This window comes from Bufo gargarizans, chromosome 1 (assembly GCF_014858855.1).
Source record: "Bufo gargarizans isolate SCDJY-AF-19 chromosome 1, ASM1485885v1, whole genome shotgun sequence".
Lineage (NCBI taxonomy): Eukaryota > Metazoa > Chordata > Amphibia > Anura > Bufonidae > Bufo > Bufo gargarizans.
Genome location: NC_058080.1, coordinates 657,985,304 through 658,013,001, shown reverse-complemented (window position 1 = coordinate 658,013,001; position 27,698 = coordinate 657,985,304). Strand labels below are relative to the sequence as shown.

General features: G+C 48.5%; 1 protein-coding gene across 3 annotated transcripts in view; it reads right to left on the bottom strand.

Annotated features, from left to right (window-relative positions):
• Nucleotides 1-11,382: 11,382 nt before the first annotated feature.
• BDP1 (B double prime 1, subunit of RNA polymerase III transcription initiation factor IIIB) overlaps nt 11,383-27,698 on the bottom strand; it is a 127,213-nt gene continuing 110,897 nt past the window's right edge. For all 3 annotated transcript variants that reach the window (XM_044276044.1, XM_044276043.1, XM_044276045.1), the window contains 2 exons: nt 27,298-27,556; nt 11,383-12,505 (listed from right to left, as the gene is read on the bottom strand). In XM_044276044.1, coding sequence (XP_044131979.1) covers nt 12,380-12,505; nt 27,298-27,556 — 385 coding nt within the window. In that variant the 3' untranslated portion in view covers nt 11,383-12,379. The remainder of the gene's footprint in view (nt 12,506-27,297; nt 27,557-27,698) is intronic.

Here is a 27,698-nt window from a genome sequence, read left to right as displayed (position 1 = left end):
TGTGGATCCGCAAATACTGTCTGCAATACGGCCACGGAGCGCACACGTTCGTGTGCAATAAGCCTAAGGCAGGGATCAGCAATCTCTGGCCCTCCAGCCGTTCTGAAACTAAGACTCCCAGAATCCACCTTTCAGTTCTATGGGAGTTAGAACAGCTGAGCATGTTTGCATGCTGGGATTGTAGTTTCACAGCAGCTGGAGTGCCGAAGGCTGCCAATCCCTTCTTTAAGGGGAGAATATTTGTACAATACAGTACTGTATGGAGGCATAGAGAGCCTAAAGTACTGTACTACAGAGCTGTAGGGACTCTATGTGCTTCCTTATGGGTCTGAAACATAGTTGTCTGTGTATGACAAATAACCATCTCACCAATGAAGAACTGCGCTTTAGGCCTCCTGCACATGACTGTATCCATTTAGCGGTCCTCAAATCAGGATGGACAAAATACGGATGCAATCCATGTGCATCCAGTAATTTTCATGCACCCGATTGTAGAATGCCTGTTTTTGTCCGTAAAAGAATAATAAAAGGCCTTGTCCTATAATTAGCAGCATGGATGCTTTTTTCTCGCCCAGTTTCCTTGGGGGACACAGAAGACCTTGGTATAGCTCATCTCCCTAGGAGGCGTGACACTAAGTAAGAACTGTTAAGCCCCTCCTCCACAGCTATACCCTCAGCCTGGAGAGAGAGACTGTCAGTTTTAGCTTAGTGTCCAAGGAGGCAAGACACTCCCTGCTCTGCAGGGCTGTTTTCTCCTTGTTTTAATTTTTACTTTTTTCTTTTCTTTTCTTTTTGTTCCAGAACATCAGGGACAACAGAGACGCACTAGACCTCTCTGTTTCTCCCGGGGTCGAGCTGCGCCAGTGCCAGTCTTCCGCACTGCTGCCTCCCCCACAGAAGGCAAGGTGGATCAGGGCAGCCCAGCTCCCCTACATCCCGCCAGCACAAGGGTCGCCCGCACGCCAAGTCCCTCTTCCAGCGTCCTGCCACTACGGTGCCAGTAGCTGAAGGGGCGACCCTGCTGGAACGGACCGAGGGTGAAGACGGCTGTGGTGAGAGATTGGCTTCTCCAGCCCTACGTCCCCCCACCCCACCCCGGTCTCCTGCGTGCCTGACCCCCATACTGACAGGGCCTCTGGACCCTTTTGTCCCTGCTAGCCCTAGGCTGGCCCCTGGCTGCCACAGGGCGACATTCTGCTCCCTCTCCTCCCCTCCATAGGACATTGGCACCCTTCTCCCTGACAAGAAGAATGCCTGGGGAGCTGCAGAAGTTCGCTCCTAGCTGCCCCTGACGTAGGGGTTATGCAGGCCTCCCACCCTCACAGACCCGGTCTCAGGGTCCCCCTCCCTCCTACCGGCCACTGCTTCAGGGCCAGAGGGCCCGCGCCTTGCTGCCCCTGTCCCATCACGGGCACCGGTCCAAGGGCAAGGTGGTTGTGGCTGCCGGCCATATGGAGCGCTGTTCTAGGCCAAGGGCCCGCTCCAGGGGTGAAATGGCTGCCGGGTCATCGCTTCCGACTGCGGGTGGGCACCGCGGCCTACAAATGAGCGCTATGCCTCAACAGCCCCCGGCCGACCGTCGGAACATTCCGGTCGGCCGGGCGCCGCAAAATGTTGTTCCCCTCCTGGGCGACACTTCGCGGCCGCGATCCCACTCTATCCGGGTCCCCAGCTCTTCCGGCCCGCGGGGTGGGCACCCGCGGCCGGTATGTGCCGCTCCGTAGGCCCGGCCGGTACTTTAAATACTGTGCAGCCCCGCTAAAAATTTAGACCCCGGCTTCACGGCCTGCTAGGCCGCAAAATTCGGGCCTCTGTTGGAGGGGGCTGGAACTTCCCGCCTGGAGGTTCCCCCGCCCCCAGAGGATCGCAGTGCCGCCCCCAGGCCGGATCCCTGTTAACCCCTTGGGTACAGGCCGGCTTCCGATGGGCCTGTGTGGCTTTCTGCCTCAGTGAGGCTGTGTTATAATAAATAAATAAAAAAATAATAAAAAATAAAAAAAGAAATAAATTAAATTATTTATTAATATGACTTGTGGGCTGCGCAGGACACTGCAGCCTCATCTCAGAGTGCTGCCTGTATACATGCCCCCCTTCCATAGGTGGCATGGTGTCGTGCTCCCCGGCTGCGGCGCTACCAGGGTCATTTCCCCTTCTAGGCGGTTTTTTTTGCCCTCTCCGCGCTACGGCGCTGGTCAGTGCATGCGGCCTTTTCTGTAGGGTGCCTGCCATGTGCAGGACCCCCCCTCCTGGGCGGGATACTGCACTCTCCTTAACTGCGGGTTGGCCTTGTGCATGATCGCCCTTTCATTGGCGGCCTACTGCAGTTTCTCCAGATACGGTGCTGGCCATGTGCACGACCGCCTTCCATAGGTGGAACACGGCAATTCGTTGCCGGCCATGTGCGTGACCCCTTCCATAGGCGGAACGCTACACTCTCACTGGATTCGTTGCCGATCATGTGCATGACCCCCTTCTTAGGCGGAATATTGCACTCTCACCGGATTCGGTGCTGGCCATGTGCACGACCCCCTTCCTTAGGCGGAACGCCGCACTGTCTCTGGATTCGCTGCCTGCCATAGGCATGACTCCCTTCTGTGGACGGCATTCGGCACTCTCACTGGATTCACTGCCAGCCATGTGCATGACCACCTTCCATAGGCGGTATGATGCACTCTCATTGGATTCACTGCCGGCCTTGGGCATGCCTCCTTCCCTGGTGGCGGCATACATGCACTCCCTCGGTCGGTGGTTGTTCTCTCGCCGGTACGTTGTTGGCCAGGTGCATGAACCCTATGCATGGCGGGGTGCTTGCACTCTCTCTGGATCCGCTGCCGGCCATATGCATGACCCCTCTTCCGTGGGCGGTATACGCATTCTCACTGGATTCGCTGCCGGCCATGGGCATGCCTCCTTTAGGTGACATACGCACATTTTCACCGGCTGCTCGCACTCTCCCTGAATGCGATGCTGGCCATGTGCATGGCCCCCCCCCACCCTTCGTGTTCTGGGCGGCATACTACACTCTCACCGGATACATTGCTGGCCTTGAGCATGGCCTTCTAACATGGGTGGAACGCTTGTGTTCCCATTGGATGCGGTGCTGGCCTTGTGCGTGACCACCCCTCATTCCATGGGCGGAATTTTGCACGCTCACGGGATTCAAGGCTGTCCTTGTATGTGCTGTGCTGGACTTGTTCATGTTCCCCCTTCATTGGTGGAGTAGTTGCACTCTCACGAAATTTCGGTGTTGGGTGAATTGTTGCACACTCACTTAATGCTAGGATAGCCCTGTGCATGACCCCCCTTTCACTAGGTGGACCTCCTGCGTTCCTGCTGGATACTGTGTGGCCATGTGCATGGCGCCCTTCTGGGCGAAGTAGGGTATGCCCTACTTCTCTGACGTAGTTACGACCTTGCACTCTTGCTGACTGCAGTTTGCCAGGTACATGTCCCCCCCTTTCGGGGAGGTCAGTTTGCGTTCTATCGCATACCTTACTAGTCTTGTGCATAACTCCTTTTCAGTTGCACTTCCGTAGATACTGTGGGACTCTGTGGCTGGCCTTCTTCGCTGAGTGATATTTTTGCAGTGAGCGGACGTTCTTGTGCGTTGTTTGGGCCGTGTATGCCTTCTCGTCCCGTAGGTGGGTTAGCCTTCTCACTGCTTACGGGGCTACTCGTACGTATGCCTCCTTTCCCCCTGCGACATACTTTTCTCTTGGGAGCCGGTGTTTGCAGCAAGCCTTGCACTATTCTCTAAGGAGATCATTCTGTCCACCTGTGTGAGCCTAAGGTGTTGTCCGATAAGCAACAGATGAATACCTTATATTTAAGTAGACGGGCTCTGCTGTTCGCTACTGCACCAAGCTGGGTGGTACTCACTCATTTCGTTGGCCCTTCCGCCCGGGGAGTGTTCGTGGTTCCTAGATACGTACCCATTCGTCCTCCCGCGGCATTGTTTCCCTGCGCTAGTGGTCACATGGTCGAGAGTGCTGTCTGCAGCGCCCTTCGCATTTTATGTTGGCTCTGGCAGGACTACGGTCCCCTCGCCTAGTACCTTTTCCTCCTCTTCGGGTGCAGTGTGGTATGATTCTTTCCGGTTGGCGCCCTCGGTGCTTCAGTCTGATCTGCTACCAGGTTCGGGCTGCTCTTCTTGGGAAGGTCACCCAACTTCTCTTGGGTGCTCGCCTACCCAGGTCCGGAGGACCTCCGCCTTGAGTTCTTCAGGGTATTCAAGGCGGTGGACCGGGCGTCTCAGTGTAGCGGTGTGCTGCTTTTGAGCTGTTCTATGGCTTCTCTGTTGCCCACTCCTATGCCGGCCTCTGTCTCGACCGCCTTTTCTCGCCGGTTCTGTTTGGCTCCCACTCGGTACAGATCACTCCGATGTGGCTTCTGTTCCGGCCGCGCTTCAGAGGCTGTTCCTTCACTGCCCTTCCCTCGGGGGAGAGCGTGGTTGTTCATGTGGATGGTACTGGTGTTCCCTTTGAGTCCCCCTTGTCCACACTGGTTGTACTAGCTGTGTACCTAGTTACCGGGTCTACGGCGTTCTGTCCTCCCGCTGGGTGCAGATTGCGTTTTTGTTTTTTTGTTTTCAATTCTAGGCAATGTTTCTGCTATGGACTTACCTTCTCGGTAGCTTGGGAGGACTGCCATTTGCCAAAATTGTCTTCAGATCTCCCACACCGGGACTGTAGTCCGTCTTCCTGTGGTGACTGCATCGGCTTGGGTTTTAGCCTGTCTTGTCCTGGCATCTGGCGGTTGCTGGACGGACCCTTCGGTTCCTGTCCGTTTGTCCTTCTGCTCCCCCACTCAGGGTGGATCCGGGACAACTTTGCTCGGGGGCCGGCGGGACCAGTTCTACCGACCGTTCTACCCGTGTTTATGGTCTGCGCCTGATCATTGGGTTTTCACCCTCTTGCCCAGGCGACTCTAGTGGGCTCGCTAGTGTTCGCTCCTGGCCGTGTTTCGTCCAGGATCTGTTGGAGGACTTAGGTTTTTACCTGGGGTTCTGTGGGAAGCTGGGCGTTCCCCCACTCTTCCTTTCTCTCTCCATGGTTCTGTTTTTCTCCAGTCCGGCCTGGAACTGGGACTCTGTCGCTTGAAGTATCAGGTGTCAGCGCTGCCCTTCTTCTTTCAGCGTTCCCCGGCCCTCTGGGCCTGTCTGGACCTTCTTCCGTGGAGCGGCTCTTGGGTTCCTTTGTCTCCGGTACCGCCCTGGGAACTACATACTGGGCTCTTGGCGCTCCAATCTTTCACTTGGAGCCGTTACAGTGGTTCTCTCTACTCCTTCTGTCCTGTACGGTTGTGTTTCTGTAGCCATCGTGTCTCTGGCGGGTGCCTGAGTGGCGGCCCTTCTTGTTCCGAGCCTTCTGTCTTTCCCCAGGACAGGGCTGTTCTCCATTCCGTCTCTTCCTTCCTTCTGAAGGTGGTGTTTGTCTTTCATTTCGTCGAGGCAGTCGTCCTCCCCTTCCCACCCCCGGGAACGGACACTTCACCGGTTTGGACGTTGTTTGGACCTTGCAGTTTTTTACTTGGAGATCTCCGACTCTTGTCTACGTTCGGCTTCTTGTGTTCCAGGAGATCCGCGTGATGGGTTGACGGCATCCAGGGTGGCTTTCCTCCACTTTCTCAGAGTGGCTATTGCTGTGGTTGCCGCACCAAGGGCAGGGTTCTGCTTTTGGTGTCACCGTTCATTTCACCAGAGCTGTCGGTTCCTCCTGGGTCAGAGGCATTAGGCTTCGGCCATGCGTTTGTGCAAGGCGGTCACTTCTTCCTTGCACACCTTACCAGGTTCTACAGGGTGCGTACTCGGGCTTCAGCGTCTGCTGCCTTGGGCCGCCTGGTCTGCAGGCGGCGGTTTCTTGATGCCTTCGGGTGCTTCGCCTTGGTGCTGTGGTCCCTCCCCTCTTGGACTGCTATTGAACGTCCCAAGGTCTTCTGTGTCCCCCAAGGAAACTGGGCGAGAAAACTAGATTTTTGTATAACTTACCAGTAAAATCTCTTTCTCGCTCTTTCCTTGGGGGACACAGCACCCACCCATTCTTTGTTCTTCTCTGCACGGTTTCCGGGTTTGTTTTACCCGTTGGGTAGTTGGCTTGTTGGTTCCACTTTTGGACTTTGCCTTGTTTTCACTACTTGGACACGCAACTGACAGTCTCTCTCTCCAGGCTGAGGGTATAGCTGTGGAGGAGGGGCTTAACAGTTCTTACTTAGTGTCACGCCTCCTAGGGAGATGAGCTATACCCAAGGTCTTCTGTGTCCGCCAAGGAAAGAGCGAGAAAGAGATTTTACTGGTAAGTTATACAAAAATCTCGTTTTTTGTGGCCTCATAGTTATGAATGGGTCCAGAAAAAATGTGGATCGGATGTGGACTGAAAATACTGTTTTGCGCATGAGACCTTAGGATCCATTCACATGTCCACAATTGTTTTGCAGTCCACAAAACACAGACACCGGCCATGTGCGTTCCACACTTTGCGGACTGCTTATGGCCAGCACTATTATAGAAATGCCTTTTCTTGTCCGTGGCTGCGGACAATAATAGGACATGTTCAATTTTTTTTTTTGCGGGCCCCATTGAAAACGAATGGGTCCGCACCAGTTCTGCAAAATTGCGGAATGGATGCAGACCCATTTTGCGGACGTGTGAATGGACCCTTGAGGTGTATATGAGAGAGCATATCTAGTCCTCCAAGTATAAGAAAAACTGAAAAATAAGGTTAAAAACATCACTAGAATTTATTAATTTTTTTTTACATATTGTACATTTATACATAGTTACAGATTTCCAAATGAAATAGAATTTGAGTCTGGACAGAAATTTGAACATAAATGGGGCAAAGTAAAAAAAAAATATAAAATGTTTTAGCTCAAATTTATTTTTCAAGTACAAACATTTTAAAGGAAACACGAGCCAAAATGAGTCAATGTCAATGAGTCAAGAGCTTTGTTCAGGGAGTAATGACCACAGACAAATGCCGAACATCAAACTTTACAATGTCCGCTTCAAGAGGTTCTCCATCACAAAAATGACACAAGAACAAGGGTTACTCTTTGTCATCAACACCTATGTCAACTTACGTTTTTATATTTTAGCCCCTTTGAAAGTGGAGTTTGCTGTAGAGCACTTTTTTGCACACGTTGCAGATTTAAATTGTTTTTTCTGTGTGAATTCTCGTGTGGAAAATGTGCACCATAATACAGTACCCGCAAATGTATGAGATGACATAAACCTCAAGTACCCTATGCTTTTTTTCTTCCATGAGGAAATTTACTGCTGTGAGGATTTTGAAATCTGCAGCATGTCAATTCGGTGTGTGGATTTTACCCTTTATAATGCAAGGGTGAGATATGCAATAAAATTGCATAAAATCCGCAAGTAACACACACACACACAAAAATCCACATGGAAATTTGTGTGGAATGTCTGCAAGTCTACCCCGCATCTGTGGCCTGGTATTCCCATCACATACAGTGGGGGCATATCGCTAGGATATGCCCCCATTGTCTAATAGGTGCGGGTCCCACCTCTGGGACCAGCACCTACAATGAGAACGGAGCGGGGAGAGCTGTGGCTGGAGGACCCCAGGTTTCCCAGGGTCCGTCCACCACCAAGCGCTGCTGCCTGCTGCTCCCATACATGTGCAGCCCCTGCTCCCATTCATTTCTATGGGGCTGATGGAAATAGCCGAGCAAGCGCTCAGCTATTTTCGGCGGCCCCATTGAAATCAATGGAGAGCGGCTGCGCAGGCGCAGTGTGCCCTCCATTCATTTCCCCGCTCCGTTCTCGTTGTAGGTGTGGGTCCCAGAGGTGGGATCAGCACCTATCAGACAATGGGGGGCATATCCTAGCGATATGCCCCCATTGTATATGATGGGAAAACCCCTTTAAGAACTTTTTATAATTGCAGTTATTTCCATTAAGTGTCCTTTAAAGGGGCTTCGTCTCCTCCCTAAGGGTGCATTCACATGGGTGTATGTATTTTGCGGTCCGCCAAACACAATCTGCAAAATACGGGTGACATCTGTCTTGCGCCACTTTTTAGCCAATTAATTGCCTTCAAAAGGTCCGTTGACCGCATTTGGGGCCAAGAATAGGACATGGTCTATGCTTTGTGGAATGGACATACAGATATCATTCATTTTTTCAGATCAGTGTTTGACAGGCCACAAAATACATACCTTGTACAGATTCCTTATGTTCATAATCCCTTTAATATATAATATTCAAGTTACCTGCAGCCACCACTATAGGGGGCTTATGGCATGTAAGGCAGTGTTATTGTTGAAATCAATGTACTTTATTAAGTTCTTTGGCTCCCCCAAGTGGTGGCTGGAGGTAGCAAGCATGTTTGGCACAGGAGGAGTTTTCCAGGGGTTGTGCAGTAAGGGCCGCTTCACACGAGCGGATGCCGTGCGTGGCATCTGCTCCGTGAAAGAGTGCCAAGACCCGCTGCAGACTGCAGAGGCACGGAGCAGTAACATGACTGTTAATGCTCCGTGCCTCTCTGTGATCTCTTTACTACGAAATCACAGTGACAACTGTGATTTCGTAGTAAAGAGATCACAGAGAGGCACGGAGCATTAACAGTCATGTTACTGCTCCGTGCCTCTGCAGTCTGCAGCGGGTCTTGGCACTCTTTCACGGAGCAGATGCCACGCACGGCATCCGCTCGTGTGAAGCGGCCCTAAGAAGAGAACGCAGCGCTCACTGGAGCTGACCGGTAGGGGTGCTGGGAGTCTGACTCCCACTGATCTGATATTGATGGATTTCTGTGTCTCTATAGGGAATTTTGAAGTCTGCATCGCACACAATTTTGACCACTTTAAACATATATTATGAAATTAATCGGCATAGGATCTTTGACCTATATAAAGGGGTTATCCGGAAATAAATATTGATGACCTATCCTTTGGATAGATCATCAATATCAGATCAGCAGGGGTCCGACAGCTGGGACCCCCGCCGATCAGCTGTTAGAAGAGGCCAGCACTCTGATCACTGTACATCACATGGCCTAGTTGCAGCTCATCCTCATTGAAGTGAATGGGGCAGAGCTGCAATACCAAGCACAGCCACTGTACAGCGATGTGCTTGGGAGAGATGCCGGTAGACGGCTGCGGTCACTAGAGGTCCGGCGAGCCCGATGGCTCCCCACAACAAAGTACTGGGACTTGGACCCCCACCAATCTGATGATGATCTATCCTGAGGATCATTATATTACCGGATAACCCCTTTAAGCCTTCTACTCATTATAGATTTTTAGAAAGTAAAGAAATGGGGCTCAGCTCGTTCGCCTGTGGTATGATGCACACAGTATTAGGAGCTATTACTCCAACATAGCAGAGCTATTTTGCTTCAAGTATAATTGGTTACCGGCTTAAACAGCACAGCTGATCAGACATTCTCCGAGTTTTATCCTCAGGTTACCCTCTTCTGGCATACTCAGATCATCAACCATGGTAACAAATGAATACACGGCAATTTCATCTTTCAGACTGGCACAGATGTATCAAAAGCAACGTCCTTGTTAAGAGTGTTCTTTATAGAGATTGCCAAACACAGTATCTCATCTTATTTTTGGAATCTTAACTATGTAGGACATTTGTAGCTATTAAAGGGGTATTTAGAGTTCAGCACAATGATGGCTTGTCTTCAGGTTAGGTCCGACTCTCCGCATCCCTGCAGCCGCGCTGTTTGAAGGCACTGCGGTGCTCATGTCTACCTGCACGCCATCTACCTGCAGAAGTGCAGAGTTTTGCAGTTTTGTTGCTTTTAGGTAAAGGTCCCCGTGTTTTGGTCCCTTAAAACAGCGGTATTGCCAAGAGCTGAATAGCTGGCAGCCTGATCCTGAAGACAGGCCATCAACCTCTCGAACCAGGAAAAACAAACACTTTAATAAAAGAAAGACTAAATGACTAAAGATCATAAATCAATCGTATTAGAAAGTAATCCAGGTTGTTAAAGGGAATGTGTCATCAGAAAATGACCTAATTGTTTAAATCATGTTTTATGTTAAACATTATTTTTCATTTATTTATTTATTTTTTCATTTCACTATCTATATATTTAAAAAAAATTATATAAAAAGGTCCATTCACACATCTGTAGTGTATTGCAGATCCGCAATACACCCGACCGGCACCCCCCATAGAACTGCCTATTTTTGCCCACAATTGCGGACAATAGGACATGTTCTATTTTTTATTTTTTTGCAGAGCCGCAGCCGGGAAGGTAGGTGCAGCGCTCCAGAAATGCGGATGCGGAGAGCACACATAGTGTGCTCTCCGCATCCATTCCTGCCCCATTGAGAATTAATGGGTCCGCACCCGTTCCCGATATTGTGGAACAGCTGTGGACCCATTTGCGGATGTGTGAATGGACACTAATCCTGCTGTTTTCACACTGGCCACTCAGTCTAATAAGTCATGATTTCCTGTTCTGTGCAGGTAACTTTTCAGTAACTGTTCTCATTATCCCCACAGCGAGAATTACAATGACAAGTAACACTTCTATATAGATAACACAGAATCCACCATTCACAATAGGCGATATCACAGCTCATCTACTCCCTCCTGACCTCTGCACAGGTCACAGCGTATGTCTAGAAAACTGTCCCAGCGAAGTCAGTGAGGTCCCCTTCTGTCCATGTAGCTGCTCTCAAAAGACATCTTGAATCTTAAAGGGACACTGACAGGGCCAATAAGCATATTGAGGGATATATATGGCACTACAGGTCTTATAATGGGTATTACAATCATATAAGTATCCCCCCTGTCCACATTATACATACAGTAAACTTTAAGTTTTATAACCTGCTCCAACGGTCTTCAATCTGCCCAAGGGGCGGCATTTCACCTCTCTTGCGCCCAGCCAGCCTCCCCCAACTGCCGCTTTGAAGCGCCGCCCAGCTCATGAATATTCAGTTTGCTGGGTGGCTTCTGCGGTCCCCGCTCTGAAGCGCTGCGCTTAACAGTGCCCGGAGCATGCGCCGGATCTTGTGAAGTCCGGTACAGTAAGCGCCGCCCAGCTCATCAATATTCACTTCGCTGGGCGGCGCTTACTGTCCCCGACTTCACAAGATCCGGCGCATGCGCAAGGCACTGTTCAGCGCAGTGCTTCAGAGCGGGGACAGCAGAAGCCACCCAGCAAAGTGAATATTCATGAGCTGGGCGGCGCTTCAAAGCGGCAGTTGGGGGAGGCTGGCTGGGCGCAAGAGAGGTGAAACGCTGCCCCTTGGGCAGATTGAAGACCGTTGGAGCAGGTTATAAAACTTAAAGTTTACTGTATGTATAATGTGGACAGGGGGGATACTTATATGATTGTAATACCCATTATAAGACCTGTACTGCCATATATATACCTCAATATGCTTATTGGCCCTGTCAGTGTCCCTTTAACATATTTTAGGCCCAGTGGCCGATGGGAGAATTGCAGGATTGTATACAGTTTTGTATATAGATATTGACACTGAAATAGTAAAAAACTCAACAAAAGTGTTTTTTTTAATGTTTAACATAAAATTGTAATTTAAATAATAGCCTATTTTCTGATGACATATGACCCTAAAATGAGAAAGAAAAATAGACAGTGGAAGTTCACACCATTTTCAGTGCTTAACTTTAATTTCCAGATGAGCAAATCATTTTGCCAATTGACCAGACCGGAAACACAGTGCGCCTACTATATAAAAGTGCTTTTGTTTTCCGAATACATGACCGCAGAGGCTCAGCAGTCACGTGCCCTTCGTGTACATGTCACCTCTGAGACTAGTGACTGGCTGCAGCGATCACGTAACAATAGACGGGAGGTCGTCATTACTGGTCAGTGGTGGCGCTGGAATGCCAACTGATGCTTTCTTTTTCTTTACAAACTTTCGTGCCTGTTCTGAATTTCATTTATGTAAAACAACCCATTTAAGAGGAAAACGATTTGCACCTTGTGTGCCATCATGGTAGATAATATAAGGTGCCAACCATAGTTATTGGCCAATGACGGCCTGGTTAAATCCAGAGCGTCTTCCAGCTGTGTCATGTTAAAGCACTGGGATGTTATGTGAATGGAGTAGATGACTGTTTCTACAACATGACTGCAGCAAGAAGAACCAACCCCTGCAATATATCTGTATGGTGTAAAAAATACCCGTCAATTCACATCAATGCCAGTCCAAGTATCTGAACCTGAAACCGGCATCCTGTAATGCATTGCACAGCAACGTGTAGCAGCCGACGGCTCAAAATGAGCCAATAAATTAACGTTAAATAAATATATTTCCTAAGGTGTTACTGTACACGACGGCTATACACAGTAAAAAAAACAAACAAAAGGCCGTTCCACACAAATCCAGCTCAAAAGATGTGAAGCCGACGGCTCGGGTCCCATCAGTCATCAACCTCCATGAAAATATCACTGAAAAAATATTCAGAAACCGATGCGGCTTCTTCCTCAGTAGCAACATCAGGTGATTTGTATGGCGACTCTAGTTCCGTATCTTGATTGTCAGTAATCTGAAATGTGAACAAAGACGCAAGTTAGTTTGTGTCCGAATGCAAAAGCAGTGGCTGCTGGGGTTCAATGCAAGATCAGTAACAGGCGTCCCTACCCATCAAGCCGTATCTTAGTGTATTATGCTGCAAAGGGACCATTGCACTTCCTCAGGTGCAACTGCGATCCCACATCCATGTACCCCAGCAGCTTCAGTAAGACTGGAACGTTCTGCTTTTTGTCCATTTCTGCCCCTACCTTTTCCTTTCTTGTACTCCTCAAGAAGGAACAGACTGCCTTCTCTAGTGCCACCTATAGGTGACTAACATGTAAAACAATGTCTCAGATTTAAAACGCAAGGAAACTTCCACGTCTGCGTTTTCCATTCCGCTTTTGAGATCCATCATAGGATCTCAATACCGGAGGAAAAAATTTCAGTTTTGTCCCACATTCAGTTGCGTTCCCATCGCTGACGGAAAAAAGCTGAAAGCGCTTGAGTGCGTCATGGGATGCCGAGCAAGACGGATCTGGCATGAAACACAATGTAAGTTAATGATGCCGGATCCATTTTCTCAGACACAAAAGAAAACAGATCCGGGCCCCATTGACTTACAATGGTTTCAGTGATCGATCCGTCATGGCTATATTAAAGATAATCCAACCGGATCCGTTCATAACGGATGCAGACGGTTGTATTATCATGATGGAGGCGTTTTTGCTGGGCCATGACGGATCCAGCAAAAACCCAGATGTGAAAGTCGCCTTACTCTGGTTATAAGCCAAAGTAGAGACAGCCATTTGTAGACAGTTTGGAGCTGTTCCTGCTCAGAGTTCTAGTTGACTGTGTGATCTCACAACTGGTAGATAACATCTTAATATAAAATGTAAGGGGTAGGAGCGGCGGGTCGATTCATCTTTATAGGAGTGCCAGAAATAGCGGAGCAGTGTACTCCGATGTCTCCAGAACCCCTGTAGAGATGGAGTGGCAGTGAACGTGCCAGACCTGCCGCTCCATTCATTGTGGGGTGCTCTGAACGGTACAGGGTCCTTTTTCTTATCAGTGGGGGTCCCAGTGGTAGGACTCCCGCCAATCTAATAGTTATCCCCTGTCCTGTGGATAGGGGGTAACTTGTAACTACCAAAATACCCCTATAAGGCTAAAGCCATTACCATAACAGTGACCTGTAATCTTTAGTGGGTATTCCCACGGCATAGCCACGTGCTGCTTGTTCGGCTCTTTCTGAAACTGCCACTAACGTCAATGGAAACGGCTGCACACAAGCACTGCCACCTCTCCATTGATGTATATGGAGATTGCGGCAATTGGGAATAGGTGAACAGGAGTCACCAAACCTGCCGTTCTAAAATGTCAGTGAGTCAGAAGTGGGGTCCATCAAGTGACTTTTCTCAGAAGTGTCTAAGATGAGGGAATAACTTTTTTCTGTGGGCAGTCCTGCGCTACGAGTGAACTATAACAACTCCAGTGTTTTAGAGCAGCCATTTTCTTTTCAGTCAGGATCGGAGGTAGCTCCAATCCCAACCGTTAACCATTTGATTGCCACAGTCTATGACTAAAGCATGATCAAAGGGTATTTTCCCATCTGATTGGGTCCTAGTGATCTGAACAATAGCTGGGTAAGCCCTGTGCAGTCAGCCCTGAGGACCTAGAAGGGACCCCAGGACTAAGTTCAGTAATCCTGCTGTTAGGGTGCACTACTGTTAACCTATCCACAACCTTTGCCATGGAGAGCATAAGAGATACAGAGCACAATGTATTAGCATACAGGAGTATGCTAATATATTACAGACATAAAATAATTTTGTAAGACAGTAATTCCTTAATGGGATTATCAAAAATGTGAAAAAAATTGAATGAAAGCATTTTACATAATACACACTTTATTGGCCACACATCACGCAAGATGCCTGAAATTTTTACTATACCTGTATGCAACTTTTCAACCGTTATTCCCCCTCCCAAAAAAATATAAATAAATATTATATAACATAGTAACATAGTACATAAGGCCGAAAAAATACATTTGTCCATCCAGTTCGGCCTGTTATCCTGCACACAGCGAGGGGTTTTCTCTGGGAAGGCAGGTATTTTCCTCCTAACATGTGCAGCTGGGCTGGTTTCCAAACAGGTGAGATCAAATATCAGACCGGAGTTTAAGTGCTGGTCCGGGTTTTGGCAGCACCTGGCTGTCCTTAAATAGGCAGCTGGGCTCAGCAGCTGAGTCTCTGTGTTGGGATCTGAGGTTTTGTGCCGGACTGGACGGCTGAGACCCATGTGCAGTTGGAACAGGCCCCCTAAAGCCTGCTGTAGACTATAGGAGGCAGAACTGCCAACAAGGTGACTTGTGCAATATAAACTTTCCATTGTGTGTGAATGAACACCAAAGACTGCAACTGCCGAAAGTGTTAATAAACACTGACGTATTTGTCCCATGTTTTTAATTGCCTGTATCGTCTGATTAAGAACTTAAAATATATATTTTTTTTTTTGTTGGAGTCAAAATATTAGTTCTTATTAACAAATGGATCTAGCTTTTCGCCCTTATTTCATGAAATGGCTTAGTTACAGCAACTCAAGTGTACGAACTTCAGTTGCTGTAACAAAAAAATTTGGCTTCTTTTGGCCTTCCATTAAAAATGACCTAAATAGTCACATTTGTCCCGTGTCATAACTCCTCCCCCAAAAATGACAAGTGTGGAAATGGTTTTATTTATTGTTCAAATACATTCCTAAATGGAAAAAAAATATAATTAATTTTATATTAATGACGGTAATCTTATGGTCCTCAAAGGGTTTTAAGAACTTGTATTTTGCCTCTGTACTGCGTCCGCTTACCCTATCTACCAGAGAGAAACCCCACAATTAGTGGAGAATGTGGGCAAGCTCAGTGAGGCTGCCGTGATGGCCAAAATATTTTAGTTTTTTTTTCAGGCACGGTTGTATGTCTTACATCAAACCAGCGAGATTACAACTCGTGTCCCTCGACAAAATGGAAGCTGTCGTGAAAGCCCTTGTGGAGGCTAACCTGCAGCAGCGGGAGGCTAATAAGCAGCAGCAGGAAACAAACCAGCTGCTGTTACAACATGTGATGGCTTTACAGGTGGCAGGAGCATCCCAGAGCATCCAAGATGCCCAGAAAGTGGTCCCTGCGGCGATCCCCAAGATGACGTAGAAACCTATCTGGCGGTGTTCAAAAAGGTGGACGTGAGTGAGAAGCTACCCAGAGATCAATGGGCTGAGGTCGTCGCTCCGTTTCTGGCATCCGGACCCCAGCAGGTGTATTTTGACTTACTGGACGATCAATCGGCCGATTACCCGACAGTAAAGGGTGAGATTCTGGCAAGACTGGCTGGGGGTGAATGTGTTGGTCCGGGCCCAGCGGGTGCATCAGTAGGAGTTTAACCCGGCTGAACCCCCAAGACCTCCGTATTATGATCTATTACACCTGTTGCAAAAATGGCTGCAGCCTGACGTGCTGTGTTCCACTGCTATGCTGGACCGTATGTTGGCTGATGTATTCTGGAGGGCTTTGCCATACCCTCTCCAGCACTGGATCGGCCAGGTGTCTCCTGGTAATGCCCCTGAGGATGGTGGACCTGGTGGAACACTATGAGGCTACCAGGAATCTACAGGGGGGTTCTTTCGGGAGAGGGGAAGTTAAACCCCGGAAATCTCTACCCCAGGCCTGGCGACTTGTGCCAACAAAACCCGCCAGGGATGTACCCCCTATGGACCCATCTCAGATAGTCTTCTGGCGGTGCCAGGAGCCTGGCCACACAAGGCCTGGATGTCCCCGTCGGGGTGAGAACCATGGACACCAACTATGGCGACCTCCACTCATTATATGCCAGGAATCTGTGTGCCTCCAGACTATAGACAACCACCACTTGTGCCAGGTGGAAGTAGGAAACACTCTGGTGGTGGCGTTGCTGGACTCAGGGAGTCTGGTGTCCCTGGTAAGGCGAAACTGGCAGTGATGGTCAGTTCGCAGTGTTGCCTTCTTTAGAAAGGTAGTCTCACCCATCCAGCGATGCACAGGTAAGACCTTACCTGTGCCGGGAGCCGGTCTGAAATCAAATGCAGACACCGGGAGCAGGCAGTTCCAAGAACAGCCGCCGGGGGCCTTCATCGGGCTGTTCTCGGAACTGGCCATCACTGTATGAACTGACCATCACTGTACACTGGTACGGGCCCACTGGAGTATACTAGCCGGAAAGTCAGGGTAATGTGTATTCATGGAGACTTAAAAGACTACCCCACCGCTATGGTGTATCTATCCACGGTTGCTGGCAAGTGGACCCACGAGGTGGCCGTCGCCACCAATCTACACTATGAACTAATAGTAGGGAGAGACAACTCCGCTAAGTGTGATGGTGGGAGACATGGAGGACTTGCCGCCAGGTCCTGAATTGGCAGACCTTAATGTCTCTGGGGATAATTTTGGTACCGCCCAACGTTTGGACCCAACCCTATCCCGAGCCTGGGAAAATGTGTTAATAGTAGATGGTGAACCACAACAACCTGGGGCAGAGTAAGTGTTTCCCCGTTTTGTGGTTCATCAGGATATGTTGTATCGGGTAAACCAACTACGGGGTGAGCCTATTGAACAGTTGCTGGTCCCCAAGGCTTATCGCAATGTTAGATCTAGCCCACCAACACGTTCTCGGGGGTCACCTGGGGCCGCAGAAAACTCAGGATCGTATTCTACAGCGGTTTTACTGGCCCAGCATATTCAGAGAGGTGGAAGAATCTTGCCCGACCTGCCAGATAACTAGCCCCCAGCCACGTTTCCGTTGTCCCCTAGTATCTCTCCCGGTTATCGAGGTACCGTTTGACCGAATAGCTATGGATCTCATAGGCCCAGTACCGAAGTCCGCCAGATGGCATCAATATATCTTAGACTACGCCACTCGGTACCCGGAGGCGGTGCCACTGCGACATACCTCGGCCAAATTCATAGCTAAGGAGTTAATGGAGATGTTTTCCCGAGTAGGACTATCTAAAGATTTTCTGACCGACCAGGGGACCCCTTTTATGTCCAGGGTGAGGAGGGAATTCTGTAAGTTGCTGCATATAAAACAACTACAGACGTCCGTTTACCACCGACGGTCTGGTAGAACGGTTTAACCAAACATTAAAAAATATGTTGAAAAGGGTAGTGTATAAAGATGGGAAGGACTGGGACCTCCTTCTGCCCTATCTCATGTTTGCTGTGCGAGAGGTACCCCAAGCCTCTACTGGGTTCTCGCTCCTCGAACTGCTATATGGCAGACACCCTCACGGTCTCTTGGACGTGGCCAAAGAGGCGTGGGAACAACAACCCACTCCACATAAAAGTGTTATGAGTACGTTACCCAGATGCAAGATGGGATAGAGACAGTGTTGCTTCTTGTTAGCGAGCATATGGAGGCAGCTCAGAGAGACCAGAGTTGGGTCTATAATTGGCAGGCTCGGGTCTGGATCTTTAAACCAGGTGATCAGGTTTTGGTTCTGGTGCCGACCGTGGACAGTAAATTCCTGGCTAGGTGGCAGGGGCCCTACGAGGTACTCAAGAAAATTGGAGATGTAAACTACAAGGTACACCAGCCAGAGCAGGTTTACCATGTGAATTTACTCAAACTATGGAAAGATAGGGAAACCTGTACTCAAGACAGCCCACAGCCGGGTTTTCTAGGAGAAGAGGTTCTGGCCCCTCTGTCTGATGTAAGAGAAGCGGCTGCCACAGTAAAAACTGCTGACAGCCTCTCCTCTAAACAGACTCAACACGGATGTGTTCTTGGACCTCCCTGGACGCAATTCCATAATCCAGCATGACATTGTCACTGAGCCTCAGGCAAAAGTCCGGTTAAAGCCATACCGGGTACCCGAAGCTCGACGACAATCCATTTCGGAGGAAGTGCAGCTAGATGTCATTGAAGAGTCAAACAGTGAGTGGGCCAGTCCTATAGTATTGATACCCAAGCCGGACGGGACGTTGTGGTTTTGTAACGACTTTCGTAAACTTAACGATATTTCTAAGTTCAACGTGTATCTCATGCCCCGGGTGGATGAGCTAGTCGAGACGTTAGGACAAGCAAGGTACTTTTCTGTTTTGGACCATACAAAAGGGTACTGGCAGGTACCCTTAACGGAGGCTGCCAAAGAGAAAACTGCCTTTGTCACGCCTGAGGGGCTGTATCACTGTTACTCTTTGGTCTGCATGGCGCCCCGCAACTTTTCAGCGACTTATGGACATTGTGCTTCGTCCACATCGTAGGTACACTTCGGCTTACCTGGATGATATGGTCATCCACAGTACCGACTGGAAAAGTCACCTACCAAAAGTGCAGGCTGTAGTGGAAGGCTGGACTAACCGCTAACCCAAAAAACTGTGTGATAGGGTTAGAGGAGACTAAGTACCTGGGGTATGTCATTGGCCGTGGAGTCATCAAACCGCAAGTAAACAAACTAGAGGCGATACGAAATTGGCCCCGACCTGTCACCACTAGGCAAATAAAGTAATTCCTGGGAATAGTGGGCTATTACATGAGGTTTGTTCCCCACTTTTCTACGGTGGCCTCACCATTGACAGGGCTCTCGAAGGGACACAAGTTAGTGATGGTTTGCTGGGATCGGGCGGAAGAGTCTTTCTCTGCTTTGAAGTCGGCCCTGTGTGGGTCCCTGGTTCAGGTGACGCCCGACTTCAAAAGGGAGTTTATAGTACAGACCGATGCCTCTGAAATAGGTCTCGGGGCTGTACTGTCTCAGGAAGTCAACAGGGAGGAGCAATCCAGTTGTCTTCCTCATCCGTAAGCTCACCCCAGCCGAGACCCGGTACAGTATAGTAGAGAGAGAGAGTGCCTGGCTATCAAGTGGGCACTCAAGTCTCTCCGCTATTTGTTAGGGAGAACGTTCCGCCGGGTGACCGACTACTCCCCTCTCAAGTGGATGAGCCAGGCCACGAACAGAAATGCCGGGTCACACGATGGTTTCGGTGGAGCACAGGGCAGGCCGGTTACAGGGAAACGTGGATGCCCTGTCCCGGGTACACTGTCTGGCGTGTGTTCACCCCCTCAGGGTTGAACAAAGAGGGGGGGTATGTGACACAGCGAGGAGTTTGGGTTAAGAACTTCCACTTACCCTATCTACCAGAGCGAAACACCACAATATATACAGACGTGGACAAAATTGTTGGTACCCTTTGGTCAATGAAAGAAAAAGTCACAATGGTCACAGAAATAACTTTAATCTGACAAAAGTAATAATAAATTAAAATTCTATAAATGTTAACCAATGAAAGTCAGACATTGTTTTTCAACCATGCTTCAACAGAATTATGTAAAAAAATAAACTCATGAAACAGGCATGGACAAAAATGATGGTACCCCTAACTTAATATTTTGTTGCGCAACCTTTTGAGGCAATCACTGCAATCAAACGCTTCCTGTAACTGTCAATGAGACATCTGCACCTCTCAGCAGGTATTTTGGCCCACTCCTCATGAGCAAACTGCTCCAGTTGTGTCCGGTTTGAAGGGTGCCTTTTCCAGACTGCATGTTTCAGCTCCTTCCAAAGATGCTCAATAGGATTGAGGTCAGGGCTCATAGAAGGCCACTTTAGAATAGTCCAATTTTTTCCTCTTAGCCATTCTTGGGTGTTTTTAGCGGTGTGTTTTGGGTCATTGTCCTGTTGCAAGACCCATGACCTGCGACTGAGACCAAGCTTTCTGACACTGGCTAGTACATTTCTCTCTAGAATTCCTTGATAGTCTTGAGATTTCATTGTACCCTGCACAGATTCAAGACACCCTGTGCCAGACGCAGCAAAGCAGCCCCAGAACATAACAGAGCCTCCTCCATGTTTCACAGTAGGGACAGTGTTCTTTTCTTGATATGCTTCATTTTTTCGTCTGTGAACATACAGCTGATGTGCCTTGGCAAAAACTTCGATTTTTGTCTCATCTGTCCACAGGACATTCTCCCAGAAGCTTTGTGGCTTGTCAACATGTAGTTTGGCATATTCCAGTCTTGCTTTTTTATGATTCGTTTTCAACAATGGTGTCCTCCTTGGTCGTCTCCCATGTAGTCCACTTTGGCTCAAACAACGACGGATGGTGCGATCTGACACTGATGTTCCTTGAGCATGAAGTTCACCTTGAATCTCTTTAGAAGTCTTTCTAGGCTCTTTTGTTACCATTCGGATTATCCGTCTCTTAGATTTGTCATCAATTTTCCTCCTGCGGCCACGTCCAGGGAGGTTGGCTACAGTCCCATGGATCTTAAACTTATGAATAATATGTGCAACTGTACTCACAGGAACATCTAGTTGCTTGGAGATGGTCTTATAGCCTTTACCTTTAACATGCTTGTCTATAATTTTCTTTCTGATCTCTTGAGACAGCTCTTTCCTTTGCTTCCTCTGGTCCATGTCGAGTGTGGTACACACCATATCACCAAACAACACAGTGATTACCTGGAGCCATATATATAGGCCCAATGGCTGATTACAAGGTTGTAGACACCTGTGATGCTAATTAGTGGACACACCTTGAATTAACATGTCCCTTTGGTCACATTATGTTCTGTGTTTTCTAGGGGTACCATCATTTTTGTCCATGCCTGTTTCATGAGTTTATTTTTTTACATAATTCTGTTGAAGCATGGTTGAAAAACAATGTCTTACTTTCATTGGTTAACATTTATAGAATTTTAATTTATTATTACTTTTGTCAGATTAAAGTTATTTCTGTGACCATTGTGACTTTTTCTTTCATTGACCAAAGGGTACCAACAATTTTGTCCACGTCTGTATATAATTTTCACCATGCAAAAAAATATGCAGTTGTGTGTATACAGCTGCTCTATGCAGACCTATGTACACCACTCTACAAACCTTGGATATGACCTTCAGTGATATTATTCCTCTCCTGCTCCTGAGCTCTGTAGAGTTATTTCACAATGTTGTGAGAAAGTAGAGGTAGGAGGGAAACCTTGGCTGCTGGACCTCTGCCGTAGAGAAATCAGCAGGTGGAACCATCAAGGTACCATATATGATTTTTTTTGTGCTTACATGTAAAATCCTTTTCTCGCTGAGTTCATTGGGGGACACAGCTCCCACCCTGTAAGTACATTGCTGGCTCTCCTTGATGGGTCCCTACATTTCTTGGTTCTGACCCATCTCAGTCTTTCTTCCCTTTTATTGTTTTCTGTTGGCTTCTCCTGGCTGCTCTTACTGCTTTTGTACAAACTGATTAGCTCAGTGTGTGTCTGCAGGAGGTATAGCTAAGAGGAGGAGAGGCAACAGCTATACCCATGGTCTTCTGTGTCCCCCAATGAACTCAGCGAGAAAAGGATTTTACAGGTAAGCACAAAAACAAATCATATTTTTCTCGCTCGTATCATTGGGAGGACACAGAGGACCATGGGATGTTGAAGAGCACTACCATGGGGAGGGAACAAGATCAGAACGAATCCAAGGCCGGTCATATGGCCCCATCCAGAATTGTGTGGGAAAGACAACCCAGGAACCCTCAAAGGGAACAGGAAAAAACATTCCCAGGAAGGCCAGCCAGAGAGCGGCTGAATACGCAGAGGCTCCGGATGGGCAGAAGAAAGAACTGCCCAGGGAATATAAGTCCCAGCTTAGGAGACTTCATAAGAAGTGGAGAGAACACCAAATAATCCACAAGATGGACAAGAATGAAGACAAGTCAGTCACCAAAAGCAACGGAGCGATTGCGGAAAATACCGGAGAGAAATAAGTAGCCTGGATACAGAAGACCGCTAAGGAGTGATGCCCATGGGTCAGAACCCCAGGAAAAAAACATCCTACAGCCATCAACAGTCACAGCATGGTGTGAGAAGAAAAAAAGGAAACCACTCAGTGAAATACTGATTGGCAGAAAAGGAACTGAAAATGGCATCTGGATATCAAGGGCCCAGAACTGCAGATGCGACCAAACTTGCCCCCCATGGGGGGGTCCATACTGGACTGCCAGAAGAGAAGAATACTCCAGCGGGACCATGACGAACAAGTCAGGGCTAGAGAACCTGGAGGTCAGGCATGAGAATGGCCCACAAGCAAAAATTATTGAGAGAGTGAAGAAAGCCAAAGGGAACAAGGCAGTGGAATCGACCCAAAACTGCCCCAAAAAATTGGGGAGTAACCTGACAGGGAAAGTGTGTCCTCCGGGATCAAAAACGTCCCCTTCAGATCTACGGCCAAAGGGGTTTCTTCATAAGAATGTTCCCCCAGGAAAATACCAATGTGGTACGCAGAGGCATGTAGAGGAGGACCTTAAACTTCATAACAAGAGAGGAGGGAAGCCGTCTGATACTCCATGGAAGGCTGCCTGAACTGGCAGACCTAATTGAAAGCTGCAGACAGGAACCACAGATACCAAAAATACTGCGCCAGGAAGGGAGTGTGGACCCCGAACGCCACAAAGCCCCCCCCCCCCAGAAAAAACTGGTAACAGAACTAACACCACTCGCGCAGGCACCCCACAGCAGAAATGGAGCATACGAGAACCCAATGGCTATGAACACTGGCCGAGCAGGCAGTAACAGTATGTGGGGGGGGGTGCAACTACTCACCCCGCGGAAGGGGAGAAATAGAAGCAGCCGGTGCGGCTTAGTAGAAAACCAGCACTTAAGGGTGACAACAAGGGCAGTACGACCGCTCGACCCGGTGATGGGAGCCATGTAGACAACTCATATATGTAAACTGAATAAGTGCATACCCAAACTCCACGCGGAGGGAACACTGATGCTTACACCGTGGTAGATTGTAGAGGCAATGCGGTACATGTAAAGGGAACAATGTGCTAAGTCAGCGCTATAGAAATCGGTAGGTTATACCAGGTACAGAAAACGTACTAATGCCCAGCTGAAATGAGCAAACCCCTCATCTGCAGCGTGTCATGGCAGAACATAAGCAAAGTGCCCCCTGTGGAAGAAGGAAATGTAGACACGATTACAACTACAACTAGCAAGAAGGCACCATGCCTAGAAGGAGGAATGCTGTATAGATACTGCCAAAATGCCTGGGCCACACGGAGGAAGGGGATGTAGAGAAAACCATAAATGCAGTGTCCTCCGCCCATATGTCTTGTAAGCCGCAGTTGGATTTGGAGGATGAACGCAAAAATTCCACCTGGGATAGGTTTCCGCAGTAGTAGCCCTGGAACCGGGGCAGGGGCAGGGCAAAGACTGCCTGACAGGGGGGAGGCAATATTAACAACCATGGCCTCTAGGGTCAGAGGAGAGACTCCCCCTGAAAATGAGGACAACCGCAATAGCCACCAAGAATTGGTGCTAGCGCAACACTCCACCTGAGAAGGAAGAAAACTGTCAATCAGAGCAGACGTTCCACCTACAGAAGGAGCGTGGACGCCGGGCGTGTCAATGATAATCAACCAAATGAGATTGCTCCTCACAGGGACTCAAGGCACAAGGAAAGGTATGAGGAATGTAAAATATAAGAAAAAGAACTGGATTGCACATCCTCAATACTATGCTTTTTGATCAAATTGTATACTAATGCCTCATGTACCACATGCAGCATAGGGGTAGGTATAGAGTTGTTGCGATACCAAAATTTTGATTCGGTTTTGATACCATAAAAAAAGTATTGCAATACTATATACCAGTGATGGCGAACCTTTTAGAGACCGAGTGCCCAAACCGCAACCCCAAAACCCCCTTATTTATCGCAAAGTGATAACGTGGCAAGTTAACCTGAATCCTACAGTCCAATATAGTATATATTTCATGTACTTTATCATGTAGTAGCTATAATAGCCTGTCTACATTCAGTGCGCTGCCTGTTCGGTTCATGGTGCGTCCTGTGCTGATGAATGGCAGGAAAAGTCTAAGGCATATTGGTACACTCAGACTTTTTCCAGGGTGTGGGTACCCACAGAGAGGGCTCCGAGTGCCGCCTCTGGCTCGCCATCACTGCTCTATACCATTCGATACCACGCAAATTTTTTTTTAGAAAAAAGCCACGTGCATTCCGCATTTTTAAAAATGACGAATCACGCCGATTTTTCAAATATTTTAATAGTTTGTACTTTTCAGACATGGTGATGTTTATTTATTTATTGTTTATATATTTTATATGTAAAGTTGGGAAAGGGGGCGATTTATACTTTATATTTTGGTGTGTAGTGTGAAGTCCTAGGGTGAATAGGACTTCACACTGTCCCTGCTGCTCTGTGCATAGTACACACAGCAGCAGGGAGATTACCATGGCAGCCAGAGCTTCAGTAGCGTCCAGGCTGCCATGGTAACTGATCGGAGCCCCAGGATTACACTGCTGGGGCTCCGATCAGATGCTGCCACTGCACCAACAATGAGGAGGAGGGGAGAGGGGATCCTGTGGCCACTGCCACCAAAGATTATAATACTGGGAGGGCTGAGGGGGGGAGGGGGCACTGTGCCACCAATGATAATTAACCCTTAATACAGGAGGTGGGTACTGGCAGCCGCCGATCACCGCCATAGGCTTTAGGCCTAGTAGGCCTGAAGCCTATGCAGTAGTGAAATCCCGGCGCAGGCGTGCGTGATGACGTCATCGCGAGCGAGCATGTGCCGGGACTCAGCAGCACAGTGTCGGGACTCCGCGAGCAAGCACAGGTAAGTATTTAGCTTTTTTTTTTCTTCTTCTTTCTTATGTGCCAACTTTGGGGGATGTGAGGGGCGCGGGGTAAACACAGGACAGTGGACGTGTGGGGGAAAATATGGTGGGATACTGTGTGGAGGAAAAATGTTTTATTTTATTTTATGTGCCAATTTTGGGGGGACATGAGGGGGGTACACAGGAGGACGTGGGGGGGGGGGGATATGATGGGATACTGTGGGGGGCAAATTATTATGGGAGGGATTACTGTGTGGGGGGAAAATTACTATATGGGCAGTGTGGGGGACACTACTGCATGGGGGACACTACTGTATGGGGGCAGCATGGGGGACACTACTGCGTGGGGGACACTACTGTGTAGAGGACACTACTGTGTGGGGGACAGCATGGGGCCCTTTCTATTGGGGAGGCACTGTAGGGGCTATTCTATTATTCCTGGGGACACTATACAGGGATTATTACCTGGAGCACAATATAGGGTGTTATATTGTCCCCTAGAGTGCCCCCAGTAATAACTGCTGTGGACACTATAGGGACATTTGGGGTAATTTATCAAACTGGTGTAAAGTAGAACTGGCTTAGTTGCCCATAGCAACCAGAGTCCACCTTTCATTTTTGACAGCTCTTTTGGAAATCCAGTTCTACTTTACACCAGTTTGATAAATGACCCCAAATATGTCTAGTAGGGTCACTATTTTTCAGTAGTATAGTACCTGGGACATTGGGGAGCACAACAGGCACAGTATTGGGAGTAGCAGCAGGATAACACTGTGGGGACACCAGGATGGGGAGGTTGATGGAAAAATTAAGAAATCTAACGTGTCTGTGTTACAATCTCTGTAGCGACGAGATGCGGCTGAAAGAATTTGTCATAGTGGTCTAACGGAGGAGAAGGTCTACATGACAGGAGTTGTCCCTGGATGTAAGAGGTATGTGGTCAAATTTTGGGGGGAAGGGGGGGGGGGGCAGAGAAATGACCCGCCCCGGGTGACAAACACCCTGGGCACACCACTGGGGTAATGAGACAGTCCGTACAAGATCCAGTGGTAGTGGTAGAAGGAGGGTAATGCTACAGAATGCACAGTACCCAGAGTAAGTGCAAATACTCCCACTACGGAAGGAGTGTAATACTACCTGAAGCATAAGATCCAGTGATAGAGCAATGAAGCCGCCTCTGGAAGGAGGGCAATGCTACCGGATGTACGGTATCCAGTGGTGGTATAAATATTCCGCCTATGGAAAGAGGGCAATGCTACCGGACGTAAAGCAACCAACGGGATGAAAACATTCCACCGATGGAGGATTACTTTGCCCATGGAAAGAGGATAATGCTACGGGCTGTACAGAACCCAGTGGAAGTGCAATTACTCCGCCTAAGGAAGGAGAGCAATGCTACAGGGCGTACAGAACCCGTTAGGGGTGCAATTACTCCTCCTATGGAAGGAGGGTAATGGCACGGGCTGTACAGTATCCAGAGGTTGTGCTATTACGCTGCCTATGGAAGGAGGATAATGCAATGGGCTGTACGGTATCCAGTGCCAGGGCAATTACTCCACCTATGGAAGGAGGGTAATGCTACCAGCTGTACAGTATCCAGTGCAAGCCAGCGGCCCCGGCAGAAGACATGGACCGGAACGCTGGGAATAAGCCTGGCCTGACATGAAGTCTCCCCTCATACCCCCAGCCTCCCCGGGGGAGGGACACCTGTTGAAACTGAGGCCTCAGGTGAAGGTAAGCAGGCCTCCATGGGGGTATATTCACATGGGAAAACCTGAGAAGGGGGAGGGAGGAGGAATGGAGCCTGGGGACAGAGAATACTCACCCGTCTGGCGTTTTCTGCCCCCCTGGCTCCAGCCGGGTCACCAGCTTCGGTGTGTTACCCCTTGGTGAGGGTAGCTACACTAGACTGCCAGCAGCCCAGCTAAAGGAAAGAAAAACAGAAAAGAAAAAGTCAGCAGACCTCCTAAGGACACTAAGCTAAAACTGATTAGCTCATTGTCTGCAGGAGGGGTATAGCTGAGAGCTATAACTGAGAGCTAACACTTTTTTTTTGCTTCGTGTCGCCTCCTAGTAGCAGCAGCTATACCCATGGTCTTCTATGTCCCCCAATGATACGAGCGGGAAATCTCAGTAGATGGACACCATATAGGAAAATGTTGACTTCTTTAAACTTACTTGAGATATGGAGAGGAGGGCATTCTGAGAAGCAGCACTTTCCATTTCTGCAGATGATGATGATGATGATGAAGGCACTTCACTGTCATTTTCTACATTCACATCTGGACTTCCTTTCTGTGGACTGTGAACTTTAGGGGACTTCTTTCTATATTTTGGCGTTGGTAGATTTTTCTTTTTTTTGTTTTCTACGTTGGCTTTCTTAGCCTGCTTTTCTTTGCAAACCAAAGGTAAAAATCCCAATGGTTTTTTCCCAGGTCTGAGAAAACAAGAAAGAGTTACTGAGGTGGGTCTAATATAGATTTACAATGGCAGCTGCAAGTGAATTTTCTAAGGTCCCGCTTTCTATAGCAATTCACTAGGTGGGGGGGGGGGGCCTGTGCCATCTATGGCTTTGTAAA